This window comes from Rhipicephalus microplus, chromosome 4 (genome assembly GCF_043290135.1).
Source record: "Rhipicephalus microplus isolate Deutch F79 chromosome 4, USDA_Rmic, whole genome shotgun sequence".
Classification (NCBI taxonomy): Eukaryota; Metazoa; Arthropoda; class Arachnida; order Ixodida; family Ixodidae; genus Rhipicephalus; species Rhipicephalus microplus.
The window spans coordinates 11440431-11458618 of NC_134703.1; the positions used below are offsets into that span (position 1 = coordinate 11440431).

General features: G+C 44.3%; 1 protein-coding gene across 13 annotated transcripts in view; it reads left to right on the forward strand.

Annotated features, from left to right (window-relative positions):
- Positions 1 to 8814, forward strand: part of LOC119171617 (bromodomain adjacent to zinc finger domain protein 2B) — a 247304-nt gene extending 238490 nt beyond the window's left edge. For all 13 annotated transcript variants that reach the window (XM_075892168.1, XM_075892166.1, XM_075892165.1 and 10 more), the window contains 2 exons: positions 5332 to 5475; positions 5951 to 8814. In XM_075892168.1, the coding sequence (XP_075748283.1) occupies positions 5332 to 5475; positions 5951 to 6098 (292 nt within the window). In that variant the 3' untranslated portion in view covers positions 6099 to 8814. The remainder of the gene's footprint in view (positions 1 to 5331; positions 5476 to 5950) is intronic.
- The last annotated feature ends 9374 nt before the right edge of the window (positions 8815 to 18188 follow it).

The following is an 18188-nucleotide window of genomic DNA, read 5'->3' on the forward strand; positions in this document are numbered from 1 at the left end:
GTGGATTAAATGAAGTTGAACGAGTGGTGCCACCATATTTGTGGCTTGTCAGTACTTTGCTGCAAGTATTTCTTATAGCTCCAAGAAACACAATACAGGCACCAAGATTCATGTATTCTCGCTAAATAATTTAATAATGCCTCATTTATTTGGACAATGTTTTCTCATGGTGTCGGGGCGCCGATTGGGGCAGATACATGGCAGTCTAGGTGGCTTGGTCACATGACCACACAAACCTGTGATGCACTTAGTGCTTAGTATTATCTGCTTTCACACACATGTGCCACACAAGTTCCTGCAGAAAAAGCATGCTGCTAGTTGCAACAGCCGCGATGCTTTGCCGGTACGTACATAGCAGAGGTCCAGTGGAGATCACTCTCCTCGCTACAAATCTGGCGTGATTCAATACAACTTTCGCTGCCCTTCCTATAGAGCTACCTCAGCGCTATACGCCTTAGCGATTGGCCTGGACCAGGAGAATGAGCATTTAGGTACACTTTGGAAGTGAAATAAAACGCATTGTAATAGTTCGCTGTAGGCTTGTGTGAATATTCGAATTCGCTTCGATTCGAATTTCAATTATTGAAAATTTTGGAGTATTCGCAATATAAATGTATATTAATCCGCATGTAAGTGCCTGTAAAGGTAGTTTCACTGCAGTATAGTGGTGCTAAGCCGTGAAAGCACCTATTCAGCGTAAATACGCTCTGCCGCGAAGCCGCACTTCAAAATTGAAGGCTCCCTACAACATTACTTGAGCATTGTCGGAAGACGCTGCTGATCAGTAGTTCAGGCTCCCGAGTACACGCGAGCCGAACATTACATCGCCGCACCCGGCCTGCTTTCACAATAAATTTTCAAAGTTGACTGAAGATTGCTCTCCGGCAAATGACACCACAAGCTCGAAAATCACTTGCCACTGGCTGATGTGAGTAAGGCGCACTTGATCATTACTGGGGCCGCCAATTGCGATCGCACTGAAAAGCCGCATATACAAAGAAAGAGAAAGTGATCAAGGTGACGAGGCATGTGTCTTTAGCTCCCAGAGCCTTTGTGCGGACAACAGAGAATGCAATTGCAGTGCACGACAAGTCTTTCCAACTTGACTATTACTGGACGGATTCTAAATATTCTTGCGCCGGTCAATTCATGAGGCAAATAAGCTCCTTTAGTGAACCCATTTCGTGGCTACTTATGAAAGTGTTGCAGAACCCCTTTAAATGAACATATTACTCTCAAATCGATTCATCATTTTTTAAGCTCAGAAGCTTGTTATGATGGCTTATAGGATTTAAATATAAGTTTTAAAATGTTATGTATTCTACAGGTGATCACTTGCCTCCTACCGGGTGTCAAATCCTGCTACTAATCAAAGTTCTTTCGACTTTCTTTGAACGAAACAGCCTGAGCATTGCGGTCGGTGTTAGCAAAATTGTCGGCAGACACACCGGGTGGAACGGCATCCAGGAAGAGGGATCACGACTTGCGAAATGCGTCATCTAAGCACTCGTCATCGCAGGTTCCAGAGTCTGCAGTCACGAAGCCTGCCTTCACGTCTTGCTAGGTGCCTGTCATCATTTGAATAACAGTGCAGGTCATCTTTAAGCCCGGTGTCCACTTCGAGGTTCACCAAAACACTATCGAGGAATCTCCTCCTGTAACCCACTTTGCATGACTTGATGATACCCTTGTCAAGCGGCTGCAGCTGTGTTGACTTGTAGAAAATGGAGCTCTCAGGTTGTATGGTGGGTAGAGGAGTTGTCCTCAAGAAAGCAAGCATGGTGTCCCAACTTTCCCAGTTTGGAGTCCCTTGTTTAGAGCCATTTCGTGAATAGCTGATGCATGATCCACGCCTTCCTATCAAAGATTTAGTGGATGGGGAACTGCTTGCAGTTCGTGAAGTAATGCAGTGCCCTCACTTTGCCAGTCACACAGGGCTGTCGCTTTTGTGCGCTGTTCATGTTAGCTGTGAGCAGAACGCACTTAATCATTTTGCCCTTGTGACGTGTGCTGGCTGGTACGTCCAACGTCTTGCTTGGCAGCATTTGCCAAAACAGCCCGATCTTGTCGGCATTGACGGTTTCTGCGGAAGAAAATTTCTCCGAGATTTGAGGCCATTCCTTTGAGATCTGCTGTTGGATATCGTGGCTACTGACAGCTTCACTTTCACTAGAAATGGTTTTGCCAACAATGTTGCAGCGGTTCTTAAAGCTGTGCAGCCACCTGATGTTGTCGGTTAAGTTGTCTTCACCAAGTGCCACGGCAAATCATCTGGCCTTAGCTATTAGCATTGGGCCGTCTACTGGAATGTTTTTGGCCTAGACTTCTATCGACCATCTCGTGGGGAGAAGCACACACACGACAAGTTCCGGACGTTTGCTGCTCCACCACTGTTCCCTTGATGTCGGCCTTGTTCTTTAACAAGGTAATCGGAGTGCTTCAAGAAATTGTGAAAACGTCTGCCACCAATGAGTTCTACTTGGCTGCCTCAAAGCGCTGAATGGCTTTGTCATGAACCCAGGTTCTTGTGCTTCTTCATGCTGGTATGCAACGACTGACCAACAAAGCATGCTCACGATGGCCACCTCCGAGGAACACAGCGATGTACAAATGGTGCGGTCTGTGGTTTGCTGAGCAAATATGGAATGTGCGCATGTTGACTGAGTTAATCAAAACTCACAAAAGAACAATAAGAAAAAGAAAAAAAGCCGAAAAGAGCAGATTGCCGGCGCCTTTGTTTCAAGCCAGTTACTACAGCTATACAGTGAAAGCGTGAGAAAGAGAGAAGGAAAAAGAAAACTCTCCTGCAAGTCTGAGAGCATGCCTCAGCTAGCCCAGCAGCAGTAGTAGTGTGTGGAGACAAGTTTGCTTACCCTACGGAGCGACCGGGAAGGGACCTGACATTCTCCACTGCAGTCACGCATGAAGACGACATGACACAAAGATGGCACTCGACGCAGGTCTTCAAGAAGCACTGATTTAATAACCCAAGATACAGCACAGTGCAACTATCACGGGCTTGAGGGTCGACAGGGAAACTTCGCAAAACAGATCGAAAGTACGTTTGGTGGCAGGCACCACGGCTATCACACAAAGGGCAGCAGCCAAGCACACATACAATAGGCCGCCTGCTAGAGCAGTGCGTTGACTTTTCGTGCAGTCCTTTGAGTACCTGCCCAGCTGGCGAGCGCCGGGCAAAAGTAAGGTAACGGTAAAGGAGGCCGTCAAAGACGGCCAATGAGGATTGGCGAACCACCATGACACGTGTCGCTGTGCAGGGAGAACCAACGCACGGCTCATGCTACACGTAAAGGCCTGGCATTGAAACCACATTGGTCATGTTCTCGGCGCCTGAGTTGCACGCGGCCAGCTCTCGCACTAGCTTGGGAACGAGGCACCGAAGGAGAGGGTGCAAGCGATTCCCTCAAGTCGTAGCAGTGGTAGTAGCCTGAAGCCACTCGCTCTCTCGTTTTTCTAGTGTGTCAGGTGTTGGTGGAGGCGTGGTGCCGCAGAGGTTGCCGGCTGCACAGAATGCTGAAGCACACCTTCCAGCTCGCACGGCATTCGATATGTCCAATGGCGAGTAAAAATACTGTTCGATATAAATGTATGAATTTGTATTATTTTACATTATATGTTCAAGCAGATAACTTACCGGGTACGGTATGGCCAAAAATTGAGATATAATGTAGACTACTGAGCCACTTATATTGCAAAACCTGTTACAATACAGTCTTTCTCAACTTCCGTTTACCCACCCACAGAACCCAATGTATACGCATACCACTTAATGGGCAGTCCCCCAAGGTGAAATGCCAGTTATAATACGATTGCCAGAAAATCTTGGTGACAAACGCAGTCGCACATCTGAAAGGTGCGCCGCTGAGGAGCAAGTGATGAGGTCGTTAATGGAGGAGGAAGGAATGCACACTGAATCAACAAAAAGCGGAGGGAAGAAAAATAAATGGAAAAAACACTGTGGCATGCTACGCCGGCTCACAGAGTGAAGGTCGTTTCAAAAATTAGTGATTTTTCACACTGCGGATTCGCTCACAGCGAAAAAAAGAGCCGTTCGCTCTTGCCATGTTGGTCTGCAGCGAGCCACCAACATGTTAGAAATTTTTCGTTTTGATCGCAGTGACAAAGCACTTGCAGTGCATGTGAAACGAAACCATCATTTGCGGTGATTGCGAATGGAGTGAACAGAATGATCTTTTTTTTTTTTTTTTTTTCTGCTGCAATCGCCGCATGGGAAATAGCCTTAAAGCACGAGGGTGGTTGCCCCAGCGACTTATTTGCACCGTCACCAACATGGCTATAGTGTACTAGAGTCGCTAGCGTGGCTCCGATCACGCGCGGCCTAACATTACCTGTCGGGAAAGCGTCATTGTTATCAAGCTTGCTTTGGATATCACGTTTGCTACATTGGCAAATTTAGAACCTTTTGCGGCTTTATGATGCAAGCTTTCACCTTTGCTGCCAGTGCGCTGTCTTGCATAAACTTGGCGGGTTTTCATCGTTGTTGATCTCCTGGCCACAAAGTTCGTATCGCGCATGCTGATATTGGTCCAGTGCGATGTTTTCGGTGCCAGATCTTCATGTCATGGACGAAGTTCCCCGCGGCAACATACCAAACAGCAGGCTAGGCCCTATTGGCGTTGGTTGCGTTTTAGTAGCAATCGTGTGCTATGTTGCGCCTTGGTACGGAATAAACGAAACTCTTTGTGGTCCCTGCACTTGACGGGAAGGGATAAACATCGTTAATGAAAACGAGAGTGGCACTTGTAGTGCTTGATTGGTTGTTCGTGGTTCGATTGCAATGTCTTAATAAAATTCAACGACTGAGGTCTCTCAGCATGTAAAACTTTGGATGGAATCCAACATACTTTGTGTGTAATGCGCATAGTCGAGGCGGTCTGAGAAGTAGTCGGCGAATTTCCGTGATCGTGCCTTCTTTTGTTAGGCCCCCTCCCTTTTCACATTCATTTTGTTGGTAACGCCTGTGTTTTTGGACGGTAATTTTTTTTTAACATTCAGAAATTTGAATGCTTGTAAGCAGCACATATCGATTGCATACTTTGATTCTCAGACATGCAAGGCTGCATGGTTTACACGTTTTGCGCAAGCGGGGCCCTTGAAAAATTTTTGGTTACATAGTGCGCTAACACTTAGTGTGGATATTCGCCACTTACATTATAAGCGGTCTTCACTGTATATGTGCATTCGATATATCCATGTTAGACTGTATAAAGAGTGAGAACTAAGTATAATGGTTTAGCATGCTTACCTCGAAGCTGCAGAAGATGGCTTGCATTTTTTTTTTGCTTTCAGGCAAATTCTGGAGGAGCTGGAGCAACATAAAGATGCTTGGCCATTCCTTGTTCCCGTCAACACCAAGCAGTTTCCCTCCTATCGCAAGTTCATCAAGAAACCCATGGACGTTAGCACCATGCGCTCCAAGCTGGAGTCAAACCAGTGAGTAGATATTTGGATGCAGCAGCTGTTCATGTTATGATTCTTCCCGGAGTAACTCTTTGTCGAGGCCCCTCACAATGTATGTATGTGCCTCTCATTCGTCTGATTGTCAGTTTGGGCTGACTGCAAATCAACTAACGCAGCTTTGTGAAGGCTGGCACAAAGGAAGCTAGGCCATGAGTTTTTGTTTAGCAGTACCTGCTATTTGTCGGCATGAGTGCTCAGCCCACTTGATCGGCGGGGTGGTCTGGTTGGGAATTATGGATCATTAGAGTGGCATATAATCAAACTGGATGTATTGCTACGAAATTGTGGCTCCAGTTTCTACTGCAGTGTGATTCAGATTGCAAATATGCAGAGCTTGGATGTGACAGGACCCAGAGAAGATGTTGCGAAAAGCACACGTTGAGCCTGTCATATTTGTAGGGTGATTCTTGGACAGACTTTGAAACCTTGTACCTCTTTGGAAATGCAGGTACAAGTGCAAGGATGAGTTTGCCTTGGATGTGCGGCTCATCTTTGACAACTGTGAGACTTTCAATGAGGACGACTCTCCTGTGGGCCAGGCAGGTCACAACATGCGCAACTTCTTCGAGAGCCGCTGGGAGGAGCTCACCTCCTGAACCCTCCGGACCTTCCCACGTCCTTTGCTCCACTGCCACCAGGCACCCATCCCAGGGCTTTAGACGCACCATCACCACTCCTCATGACATGCTCGCTTTCCTTTATGCCCCGCACTTTTTTGTTACATGCATACACGAAATATATATACATAGTGCTATATTTATACTCTTTTTTTACTTTAATACTGTAAGCTAATTTTTTCAAAACGTGCAAGCGCAGCCGTTGTCTCTCGTAACTTTTTTTTTTCTTGGGCCAAAGCTGACACCGAGCAAGGTTGTGGTTGTTACAGTATGTCTCTTCACTGTGAGGTGCTTAGCGCAGCGACAGATGCATTGGCGACACGAGAGTGGTTTGCTGGTAATGGAACATCAATGCGAGAACGACGTGACTTTGTCGCCTCTCGGCACCTTTGGAGCTGAGGCAGCTTTGTGACATTGGGGAAAAAAAGAAAGCACTCAATCAATGTCAAGAAGGCAGCAGCAATGGTCACATGTTTGCCAGGACATTGGGGAGTGACTCTTGTCATTCTATATTCATGCTCTGTTAGTTTTTTTTTTTTTGAGCTGTTATATTGCGAGAAGGGTTGTCTTTCTGCATCGTGGATGATGTGTAGTGTTTCTTTTTCCATTGTCTGTCATTGTAGTGGCCCTCTGTCGTTTCATGGTATGTTTAATGTTTTCAAGTTTTCTGTTTTGTTTTTTAATTGTGAGTTAGAAGGAAGATGAAACACATGAAGGAACTGGGGAAAGTGCCTGCATAAAAAAAAGATGGTGCATGTTGCTCACAACTCTTGTGTTTATAACAAAAGGGGTCTGTATAAGAAAAAAAAAATGCGCACTAGAAGAAAAAATAACTATCACGTGCTAGTGGCTGTCACTGCAGCGCATGTTTTCTTGCAGTGCTTCCGGATGTTTCCTGTATCCCTCCCGTTTGCTGTTGTTCCATCATGGATTACCTCGATATGTCCATTACTAGTACAATCATCGCTCCCTCCCCAAAGGTGTTGTGTGCTGCCAGCGAATCTCGCGTGGCTCGTGACCATCTCTTTGCTTCATTTTTTTAGGCTGCTTCTTTTTATTGACAATGGCTGTGAAGTTGGTGTTATGCTCGGGACATTAGGAAGGGTGCACTCATTGATAAACGCCAGTTTGTCTTCGCCTTTCTGTCAGGGTGTCTCGGACTCCTTCACAAAGGGGTAACAGAAAGCCAATTTCTGGATGGTACAATGGCTGCCTCATGACCTATTTTGAACGAGAAAAAAGGGAGAGAGAGTGTGATTTCGCCTTCTGCACCTCGTTGTTGATGTTAGCTGTTGGTGTGAAAAGTGTTGATTTTGCGTCTCTGCCAATTGCACCCACGTCATTTTTCTTTCATTCTGTGGTCCTTCGGCTTTTGAAACGAACTAATATGGGGGACTTGTATAGCTGACGGGCACAGGTGTACACGTAATTTCTCCATTTTTTTTTCTCATCTTACTTCACTCGCATCTCCTTGTTGTCCTATCTTCAAATCATTCTGTTCCCATCTGAGCTCAGGTCTTTAATTTGCAACCAGGGTAAATTGTCCTTTGTATTCCTCAAAACATGTGCTAGTGAATGCATTTCATTAACTGTGCCTGTTATGTTTCATGCTGTTCAATGATGTTGCCCATCAAATGATATGTTTTCATTCTGCTTTCCATTTAAAGATTTTTTTTAACCTTTTATCCGCATACTCACAATCTTCTGATTTTAGAACGTACATATTGCATAATGCTCAAGCAGACACTTGAATGGCCATCTTGCGCAGCATTGTAAAGGTATTGTTTTTATTGTTTTGGGGGAAGCGCAGCCGGGTAGAATCAAGAGTGGTTCTCATGGCTTGACAGGACGGTGTCTTGTGTATAGGTTGACTTTCTCGCGTAATTTATTTATTTTCTCACTACCACTACACAACATTGCAAGGAGCACTGTAGGAGGCATCTGTAAGTGTGTTGTGGTGACCATAATCATTTGGACGGCCAACCGGTGTGGTGACTGTGTCGTCAAAAATCCTGTCCACCACGTGTTGTGGCTGCATATTTATATACTCATTGAGTTTTTATGTTGACAGATTCCCTATGTAAATAAAGATTACACCCTAACTAGGCTGGCTTGGCCACTGAAAGCATTAACACTAAATGTGAAGATGTGACTGGTACAAAATAACTGAAATCAAGCATTTAAATTATTACACCAAGACTATCTTTTGCTTGTCTCCTGTTTTACGCTGTGGTTTGGCGTGACATTCGCTCACGTGCCATAAGCTGTTATAGTGCACTCTGCTAGTGCCGTTGCTTTTGTATAGGCTTGCTACTGGCAATTAATGTTTATTAAATAGAAGCTGCTACCTAGTTGGCAGTTTTTGTTGCAGAATGGCGATTTTTTTCTTCTTTTTTCTGTATGACAGTAGATGTGTAAAAGAATGTTCGTTTAACACTTCCTCAGGTTGATGCTACCGCAGGCACGACGCCTTCCTTTCTTTTGTTGCCATTGGCTTACACTGAAGGGGCACTCGTGCCTTTTCTGTCTGTTCTCAGATACGGCCACCAAACACTAGCGCAGGTTGTGTACCTTATGTGTTGTGAATTCCGCAGGATTCTGTATGATTTGTTGCTCTATACATCTCTGTGAACAAATTTGCGGTCTGGACCCATAACTCCATTTCTGCATTAAAGGTGTTGCATTTGCCCACACATACATTGTTCTGTTTTTTCTTTGCCCTTCCTTTTCTTGGATGGACAACTTGGAGAGTGGCTCATGGGCGGCATCATCTCTGGTGGTAAATATGACTCCTTTCGCCAACTCTCGTGTGCAAGAATGTTAAAGGGCCAGTAAACAGGCTTCAAATTTTTTTTCACATGCCTCAAACAAGCTCGTCAACGAACTTTTTTCAAGCTCACTAGCGCCGTCAACGGGGGCGCAAGCACTTGTGGAAAAATGTGGTAGGTACGCCGCAGCAGCCGCCATGACGAGCGTGCGAGTCGCACGCTTCAACTTTGCTCCGTGCCAGCACTTCTCAAATCAAGTGAACTGGGCAACACGTGATATATTACTGCATGATTCACTCACAAATTGCAGTGTTTGGGTGCGATGGCATGTCAACGATTTGCATTTGTCCCGATGTTCAAACAGCTGAGCGGCTGAGAAGCATCAGTTAGCCCATCAGTTAATTATTATTCTTTAGCATCGGTGCGCCTTCGACATAAATAAAAACAGTACAACTTCATTGCCTAAAAAGTGCAGCACTGTCCATAAATTTATAGATGCATTAGAAATCAAGTAACGTTCTTTGACACTTTTTACGAGTAAAAAAATTGTACGGTTCTGGTATGTTTAAAGAGTGCTTTAAAAATAAGTGCAACCTCTTAAAATAGAATACATGGACTAGACCAGTGCGTGCCACTTGCAGCATATGCATCTACCAACCTCCCTTGGCACTGTAACTGCAGGTTGGAATAAAGCCTACAGGGCAAAAAGAAAGAAATACGCCCAGGAAAGAAATATGCACACCGAAAACGTGCACTCATGACTAACAGGTTGTCGCACGACAAAGATAAAAAAATTAGGGTGCATTGCGCATGTCACAGAGAGGTACAAAAAGACTAACAATCGAGGGGCGTGGTCACAGTTGATTAATGAGCTCAAGTTTCTTGTGTTGTAGTGATAGCAAAGGTTAATTGACTTAAACAAGGAGTGGTCTTCTTTATGATACGTCTCGGAGATTTCTCGCATGGTCTGGTAAGGGTGACTATCCAAAATTACCAGGCCTTCAAAAATGAAATTTCATTTGAATTATTGAAAATGCAAGGTGAGATGGCTTCATTCAAAGAATTTTGATGCTTTGTGCGGGTGTTGATGCATCAACCTGTCTGACCGATCTATATAGTTAACACAAGAAGAATTCGGTTAGCAACTCTTGCACAACAATCGAAAGAACAAGTGGCGTGCTTCTCATATAGTACTTTCCTCTGCCCACGTACTGCAGACCCCTGCGACCTTTTGCGCTCTACGGAAGAAATATTGTGGGCATTTGTTACTTACATCGTCCTCATCCCTGCATGATCACAATCACCATCATCTGCTTGTCTCTTTGTCCTCATTGCCACTCTGGGTCATCATCATCATCTGTGTACTATCAGCTCTGCCCGTTCGTTTCGCGAGGTCTTTCATCAAATAAACACTGACGCAGCCAAGACTTCATACGTGGTGGAGGTGGATTTTCGGTCCTCTGACCTCCCGCAGCCCGCTATACCCCCTGGAGCTTCGTTCAGGCCACCGCTTGCGCCCACAGTCAGGCAGCATGTCCCAGACTGAGCCTGCCGGCGCTGATGTCATCAACCGCGCACCGCCCCTCCTACTTACATACACGGACATCAGCGGGAACCCCCGCTCTTCGCTGGTCTTCGGGGAGAAGACGTAGAAGACTGGCTTGATGACTACGACCGCGTAAGTGCCGCTAATAGGTGGGACGAGGCCGCCAAACTGCGTTACGTGCCTTTTTATGTGACCGGAGTCGCGAAGACATGCTATTTTAACCACGTCGTTGACTTACCCGACTGGGCTACCTTCCACCAGCAGCTGAGACACGTCTTTGGGACACCGGACATTCGATCCGCCGTCGCGAAGATGACACTCGATACCCGCCGACAACATCCCGGTGAATCGTACACTTCATGCATCGAGGATGTCCTCACACTGTGCTGGCGTGTCAATCAACCCATGCCGGAATCGGACAAAGTGCGCCATATATTGAAAGGCATTGGGCCTGTTGCCTTTAATGCCCTCGCTGTGAAAAACCCAGCTACCATCGCTGATGTCGTGACTACATGCCAGCGACTTGATGCGCTGGACTCCGTTCGCCTCCAACCGGGCATTGGTGACCACCACTCCATGTCACATGGCCATCTGCATGACCTCATCTGGGACATTATACGCGAAGAATTGCGGTCCATGGGCTTCACACCTTCCACACTGCGTCCTACACAGCCTTCGGAAGTGCCCTTACGTGACATCATCAGAGAGGAACTTACATCCCTGACTGGCTCTGCGCCCTACACAGGAAGTTGGAAGACAATCTGTTCTCACTGACGCAGTGCACCGAAATAGCAGAAAAGGAACTCAGGCCCCTGTGGCTAGCATTTTTGGATATCAAGGGAGCGTGCGATTACGTGGTTCAAGAGGACTTGAAGGGAATACTGGACACACCAGGTGTCGAAGATGGAGTCACTAATCTTTTGAAGGATATCTATAAAAGTAACAAGGTAGTTATAAAGTGGGAAAAACAGGTATCCAAGCCCACACAGGTGAAACGGGGGCTTAGGCATGGGTGTCCTCTGTCACCCTTATTATTCATGATGTACCTACAAGGATTAGAGGCCGAATTAGAAAGAAGTGGACTTGGCTTCAACCTCTCTTTCGTCAAACAAGGAAAACCCGTTGAAGGGGCACTACCAGCGTTGAAGTACAGGTGATATAGTGCTGATGGCCGACAACAAGGAAGCTTTGCAAAGATTGATGGACATCTGCGGTAATGAGGGAGATAGGTTAGATTTCAGACTCAGTAAGAAAAAATCAGCAGTCATGATTTTTAATGATAACGAAGGTAGTGAGCTTAGGATACAGGAGGTCACGCTAGAGATAACAGATAAATACAAATATCTGGGCGTATGGATAAGCAATGGGACCGAGTACCTAAGGGAACATGAAATATACGAGACGACTAAAGGTAACAGGAATGCAGCAGTGGTGAAAAGTAGGGCACTGAGGAATTACAATAGGGATGATGTTGTGAGAGGAATATGGAAAGGTGTCATGTTACCTGGGCTGACGTTCGGCAATGCGGTCTTGTACATGAGATCAGAAGTTCAAGCAAGATTGCAAATTATGCAACGTGGAATAGGTAGGCTTGCTTTAGGAGCTCACGGGAATACACCAAATCAGGGAGTACAAGGTGATATGGGATTGACATCATTTGAGGGCAGGGAAGCTAGCAGCAAGATAGAATTTGAGAAGCGATTGAGAGAAATGGGGGAGGAGCGTTGGGCTAGGAAGGTTTTCGGCTACTTGTACATGAAGAGTGTCGATACAAAATGGAGGAAGCGAACCAGGAAATTGACTGGTAAATACTTTAAAACAGTAGGTGGCCAAACCAAAAAGAACTATCGGTTAAGAAGAAAGTGAAGGAAACGGAGACCGACATGTGGAGAATTGGCATGATTAAGAAGTCCGCACTATAGATCTATCGTACTTTAAAGCAGGAAATTGCCAAGGAAAGGATCTATGATAATACTCGGGGTAGTTCTCTACTGTTTGAGGCCAGGACGGAAGTATTGCGAACCAAGACATATCGGGCAGGGGTAGACACGGTATGCAGTGCGTGTGGAGAGGAAGAAGAAACTGCCGAACACTTGATAATGTTCTGTATAGGGCTTCACCCTATAGTTCAGGATGATGGCGCAGAGTTTTTCAAAGCACTGGGGTTTAGGGACAGGGAGGGCAAAATAGACGTTAAGCGGGTAGGATTAACTAGAAGGTTATCTGATTGGTGGCTAAAGTCAAGGCACGAGTGAAAATTAAACCCTTCACTGCAAAGTACGAATCCTCAACCTCATTATTTAAAGAGAAAAAAAAAAGATAAATCTAGTGATTAGTTCACTAAGTATTACGGCTAGGTGGCGTTAGTCGCCACCCAATCTAAAGGGTACAGCTATATCCATCTATCCAGGAGGGACGGGAAAACGCATCTTTTTTCTTCCTTTTTCCTTTTTCCTTCCTCCGTGGGAAAACGAGTGGTGGCGGCTCTCTCGGGGCAGCAGCCGCAGCAAATTAGCTAGTCGTTGTCACAACAGTGACACACTCAGTTGTTCTAATCAGTGTTTTTTTGAATCTCATTTATCGCAGTGATGACATATCGCGTATTTAGTAGAGTACGAATGCGCTAGCTATATATATCTTGAATTGAGTTTTCGTGTGCATGCTGAGCACCAGAAGTTTTTTTTTTTTTTTCATAACTAGCTTCTCGCTTTTAGGTTGAAAAAAAACCACTACAATGCATGTAGCTGTATTTGTATTTTTATTTTTATTTGATAATACTGTACGTCTTCTGCAGACCCATACAGGAAGCGGGCATACAACATCACAGGTAAACAATTAGATACAAAGTTGAGGAAATACAATATTTTTAGAGACGATACCCGCAACAGCAGAAGACTTACAATAGCGAGTACAACAATACTACATTGGTGCTCTTCCCATACACGAGAAGAAGACGAAAAAAAAATAATAAAAACCACGTATTACGCATATGTACAAAAGAGTACAATGGACCACTGCAAAACACGTTTTTCGCTATAGCAACAACAAGAACAAGAACAAAATATAACTATACTGGCTCTGTTACCTGCTCCACAAAAGAACAAAATAGATCAATATTTGTAATATTTAGAGCTTCACCTGGTTGCGCGTTCCAAGCGTTGACAGCGCGAGGGAAAAAGGAATATATAAACACATTGCTGTGGGCACTGAAGGGACGTATATGCATTTACCGTGGTTCGTATTACTAGAACGGTGGCCAGGCGGATGAATATAGTCGTCTTTACAGATTTTAAGGTCACCGTGAAAAAGGAGAAAAAAAAAAAAAACTTCATGGAAGCAACATCACGCCGGCAAGACAGAATTGCTAGGTGCGCTTGATCCCGCATATGTCCGTTGCACTGTCGCGCCAAGAGTACTTTGAGTATATAAACCTCAGGGCCCTGTTCTGCCATTTTTCAAGCGTTTCGTGAAGGTAGTTTTGTTGAGGGTTCCACATTATACTTCAGGAAGACGAAAAAAAATAAAGACCACTTACTACGCATGAAAAGCAATAAATATATATATATATATATATATATATATAAACTTCGAGAATAGTGCAGTATAGGAAACAAAACAATAAAATATTTATTTAATTGTATCATTTCACTTACATCCTCCGAAGAAGGCTGGTCCACCAGCCGAAACTGTTAGGATTAAATAAATATTTTATTGTTTTGTTTCCTATACTGCACTATTCTCGAAGTTTACAACTTTTATTACGGTAGCCGGAAGAAACTCTGATCATCTATTTCATCTATATATATATATATATATATATATATATATATATATATATATATATATATATATACAAAAGAGTACAATGGACCACTGCAAAACACGTTTTTTGCTATTGCAACAACAAGAACAACAACAAAATATGGGACTGAATTCGTGACAAAGCCGTTCTTCTATTTATGAAGATGTGTTAAACTAAGTATTTCAATTTTTGTGACGTTTATTCAGCACCTTCGCGTTTTTTTTTTTTCAGCCAGAATGCTTGACAACTAATTTTAGGACACTCGAAAATATACGTTCATTGTTTTTATATGCTGAAAACGTTTAAAAGAAACATAATTTGAATATTTTCCATGTTATTCATTGAAAGTAATTCAGCTTTAAACGCTGGATAAAAGTGGTTTCTGCAAACATGGTGACACTCTCCTCGTAACTTTGTTGAAGAGGCTGCGAAAGTATAAATCACTAGAAGTGGCATTCCAACTTCTTGATAGTTCATACTAGGCAGGATTATACGACCGGGTCAAGTGGCTATTAACCCCGTTTTAATGTTTACACATCGCAAAACCACGGCTGCTGTAGGGCAGTCGAGTACACGTGCCTTCGTGTCAGCGAGCACAGGTGCCAATTTGTCGATGATACATAGTAGAACAAATAAACAGTAACGGATGACAGAACCACGTTACGGAGGCTGTCAGAAGACAAACGATTTGGAGTGCTATCGGGATTCGGCAGTGCCCATGGAGACTCTAATATGATATACCGAATGAATGGTTTTATTGTCGATAGACATATAAGCCAAAAGTTGCGCGCACAAGATGGAGGCAGAACGAAACAATAACAAATAACGTGAAAAGTAAACATAAACGATTATAGCAGATTGTTTATGCCATCTTTTTTTTTTTTTTCCATACCGCAGCTCTTTCCAAAACGACCCTCTTCACTATCTCCCGGCTAGAGGCTCTCGGCGTGTTTGTCGGCTGCCATTATATATTTTCTTCAAAAATAAAATCTTGTCGCCCACCAGCTGCTTTTCGGCACCTTTTTGCCTTCGAATGTTTTGCAGATGTAAGTTTGAGTCTGTGTGCCATTCTGCAAATGACCACAGACAGCCGAACTTCTTCACTGGAAGGGGTGCTCGAGCTGTTTTACGAAGACGAACATCAGTTCCACATGACCCTGCGGGATATGCACGACGTCCACAACGCGACAGCGTTCGGAAGTAACCGTAAATAATGACAAAAGCGCCAAGGGCTTAAAGGCAGGCATTAGAAGAAAACTGGAGATAAACTGGGAATTAGAAAAAAAAAAACTAGAAATAAGAGAAAACGGGAAGGTGTTGTCGAAACTCCTGAATGCAACAACGTTTGTAGCCAGCGGTTGTCGGGGAGTAAACGTAAAGATATGCCTGTCGGCCGCGGAACGAGGCATCTTTTATGTGTGTGGGTGAGTGTCGGCAACTAATATATATGCACTAACTTGTATATTCTCCCTGAAAAAATATTGCCTGCCTAGCTGTGAAGCAATTTTAAACTGGTTTAATACAGAAAGTTGTAAAGAAGTAAAAAAATAAAAAAGCCAGGATCAGCCCTAAATTGTGAATAAATAAAATATTTCCACGCAATTTGTTCCCATTGTGTGTTCACTGTTGAATGTAAGATAGAATAAGTTGCATTATCATTAAGAACGTCGTGACGGAAATAAAGAAAAACATTCAAAAGCGCTGGAATGGAAACAGTTCTGTTCGCATTTTCCAGCCTTTCATCGTTCTTTTATTCTCATAGTTTTCACATTATTCACTTTATAACTGCCCGCTCAATTGCCAGCACCGAACTTACAGTCGCTGAAGTTTTAAAGAGGCTCGAGTCCACAGTCATGAGATGGCACACATGCTAAGTATATTTCGTGGCTGTTGCATCTGATACTGTATTGTACGAATACTATAGACGTTTTTGGAGGAAGTAAAAAGTCTATATTATTTTCTGTTAAATGAACAGGGGCAACTGCAATTGCTGAGGTTGCTTATTCTAAAAGAAATGATTAAATCTGAAGCAACGTTTTCTGGAGCGACATACTCACAATTACTATAATGAATTTCGATGCATTAGGAAATGTCTAGCTTTTCCGAATCATTTAGTTGTGACCTCACAATTCTTACTTCCGCGAAACCTGATCGGTGTGCATCTCCATGTATCTCGGGCAAGACAATACCGAACATTTGTGAGGGCTACAGGTACGTAAAAGCAAGATCGGTAATTACATGGTGGGCACACGCTAGACTAATAAAATATTTCATGGGTCGCACACAGATGCACGCGCTCAATTGTAACTACCGCAAGCGCGCCGCGCGTGCGATTCTCGCGATAACTGATGATGATGATGATGATGATGATGATGATGATTAAAGGCCTCCCCTTTGAATCGGGGTGACGGCATGCATCATCTAGCCTACCTTAATAGTTCGAGTTTAAATTTTGTCCCTCAACTCGGATGTCTTTTTAATTTTGCCCAGCCGCTACTCTTGGCTGGGATGTTATTTTATCGACTTCTCTGCTTTTCCTCCACCAATACTCCAGCCGCTGCTTAGTAATACCTACTGCTGACCAGTTAATGCTTCCATCAACCGCGAAGCCCAGCGCCTCAGGAAGTGTGACCTTCCCCCCATTTCTATCCGGCTGAATCTTTTGGCATTCCATGACTATGTGGTCGATTGTTTCTTTATTTATGCCACATCCAACACATGTCTCATCCTGTGACGAATATTTGCTCCTGTAAGTTCTCAAGCAGCCAGCCCGCGCCTCAAAGAGCAACTACCTTTATTGTTGTCATAAAAGTTCTCTTTCCGGATCTCTTGTTTGCTTGCCTTGTAGATTCCCAGCGATCCCTTAATTTCCATCCTCTCTTTCCACATGAGCGTCTCTGTTTCCCTCACTTGCTTTTTAACTGGCCCCCTTTGCTTATTTGCCGCGGTCAAGTTATATTTAGTCGCCAGCTTTCGCGTCCTCTTCCGCCATTGGGTGTCCACACTTTTCAGGTACAAGTATCTGTGCACTCTGGCTGCCCAGTTCTTCTCATCTAAATGTCTAAGTCGCTCCTATAACCGTATTTTACTTTGTGCTTCCCTCGCCTCAAATGAAGCCCAACCCATATTGCCTTGTACAACCTCGTTTGTAGTCTTACTGTGAGCTCCCAGAGCTAACCTGCCGACTGCCTTTTGGTTAACCTCCAGCCCCGACAGGATATCTGACTTTAAGCATAATACGGCATTAGAGAACGTGAGCGCCGGCACCATTACCCCTTTCCAGATGCCTCGTACTACCTCGTACTTATTGTGTCCCCAAAGTGCTCTATGTTTCATTACTGCTGCATTTCGTCTCCCTTTTAGTTTGAGGTGTTCTTCATGAGCATTCAGATAGCCTTTTCCTTCATTAAGCCAGATTCCCAAGTATTTGTACTTATTTACTAGTGGTATGGCTTCCTGTTGTATCCTTATTGGTGCTACATGAGCTTCCTCGTTGAACACCATGACTCCAGATTTCCGTGGGTTAAAATGTAGGCCTAGGTACGTTGCCTCATCACCACAAATGTCAGCCAGTTTTTGAAGTTCTTCCGCATTATCCGCCAGCAGCACTATATCGTCTGCGTACATCAATCCCGGAATCCGTTGCTCCACTAACACTCCATTGCTTCGGTGTGACAAATCAAAGCCCAATCCACTCTCCTCTAGTCGTCTTTCCATTCCTCTAATGTACAGTGTGAACAGCAATGGCGAAAGAGGGCACCCCTGTTTTAAACCTCTTCGAATGTACACGTGCTCTGTGTATGTACGCCCTTCCCATGTAATGTGTGCCTTGTTATCCTCATATATTGCCCTTAGCAGCCCTACAAATTCCGACCCAATCCCCTCCTCTTCCAGTATATGCCACAGCAATCCCCTGTCCACGTTGTCATAGGCACCCTTTATGTCCAGAAACA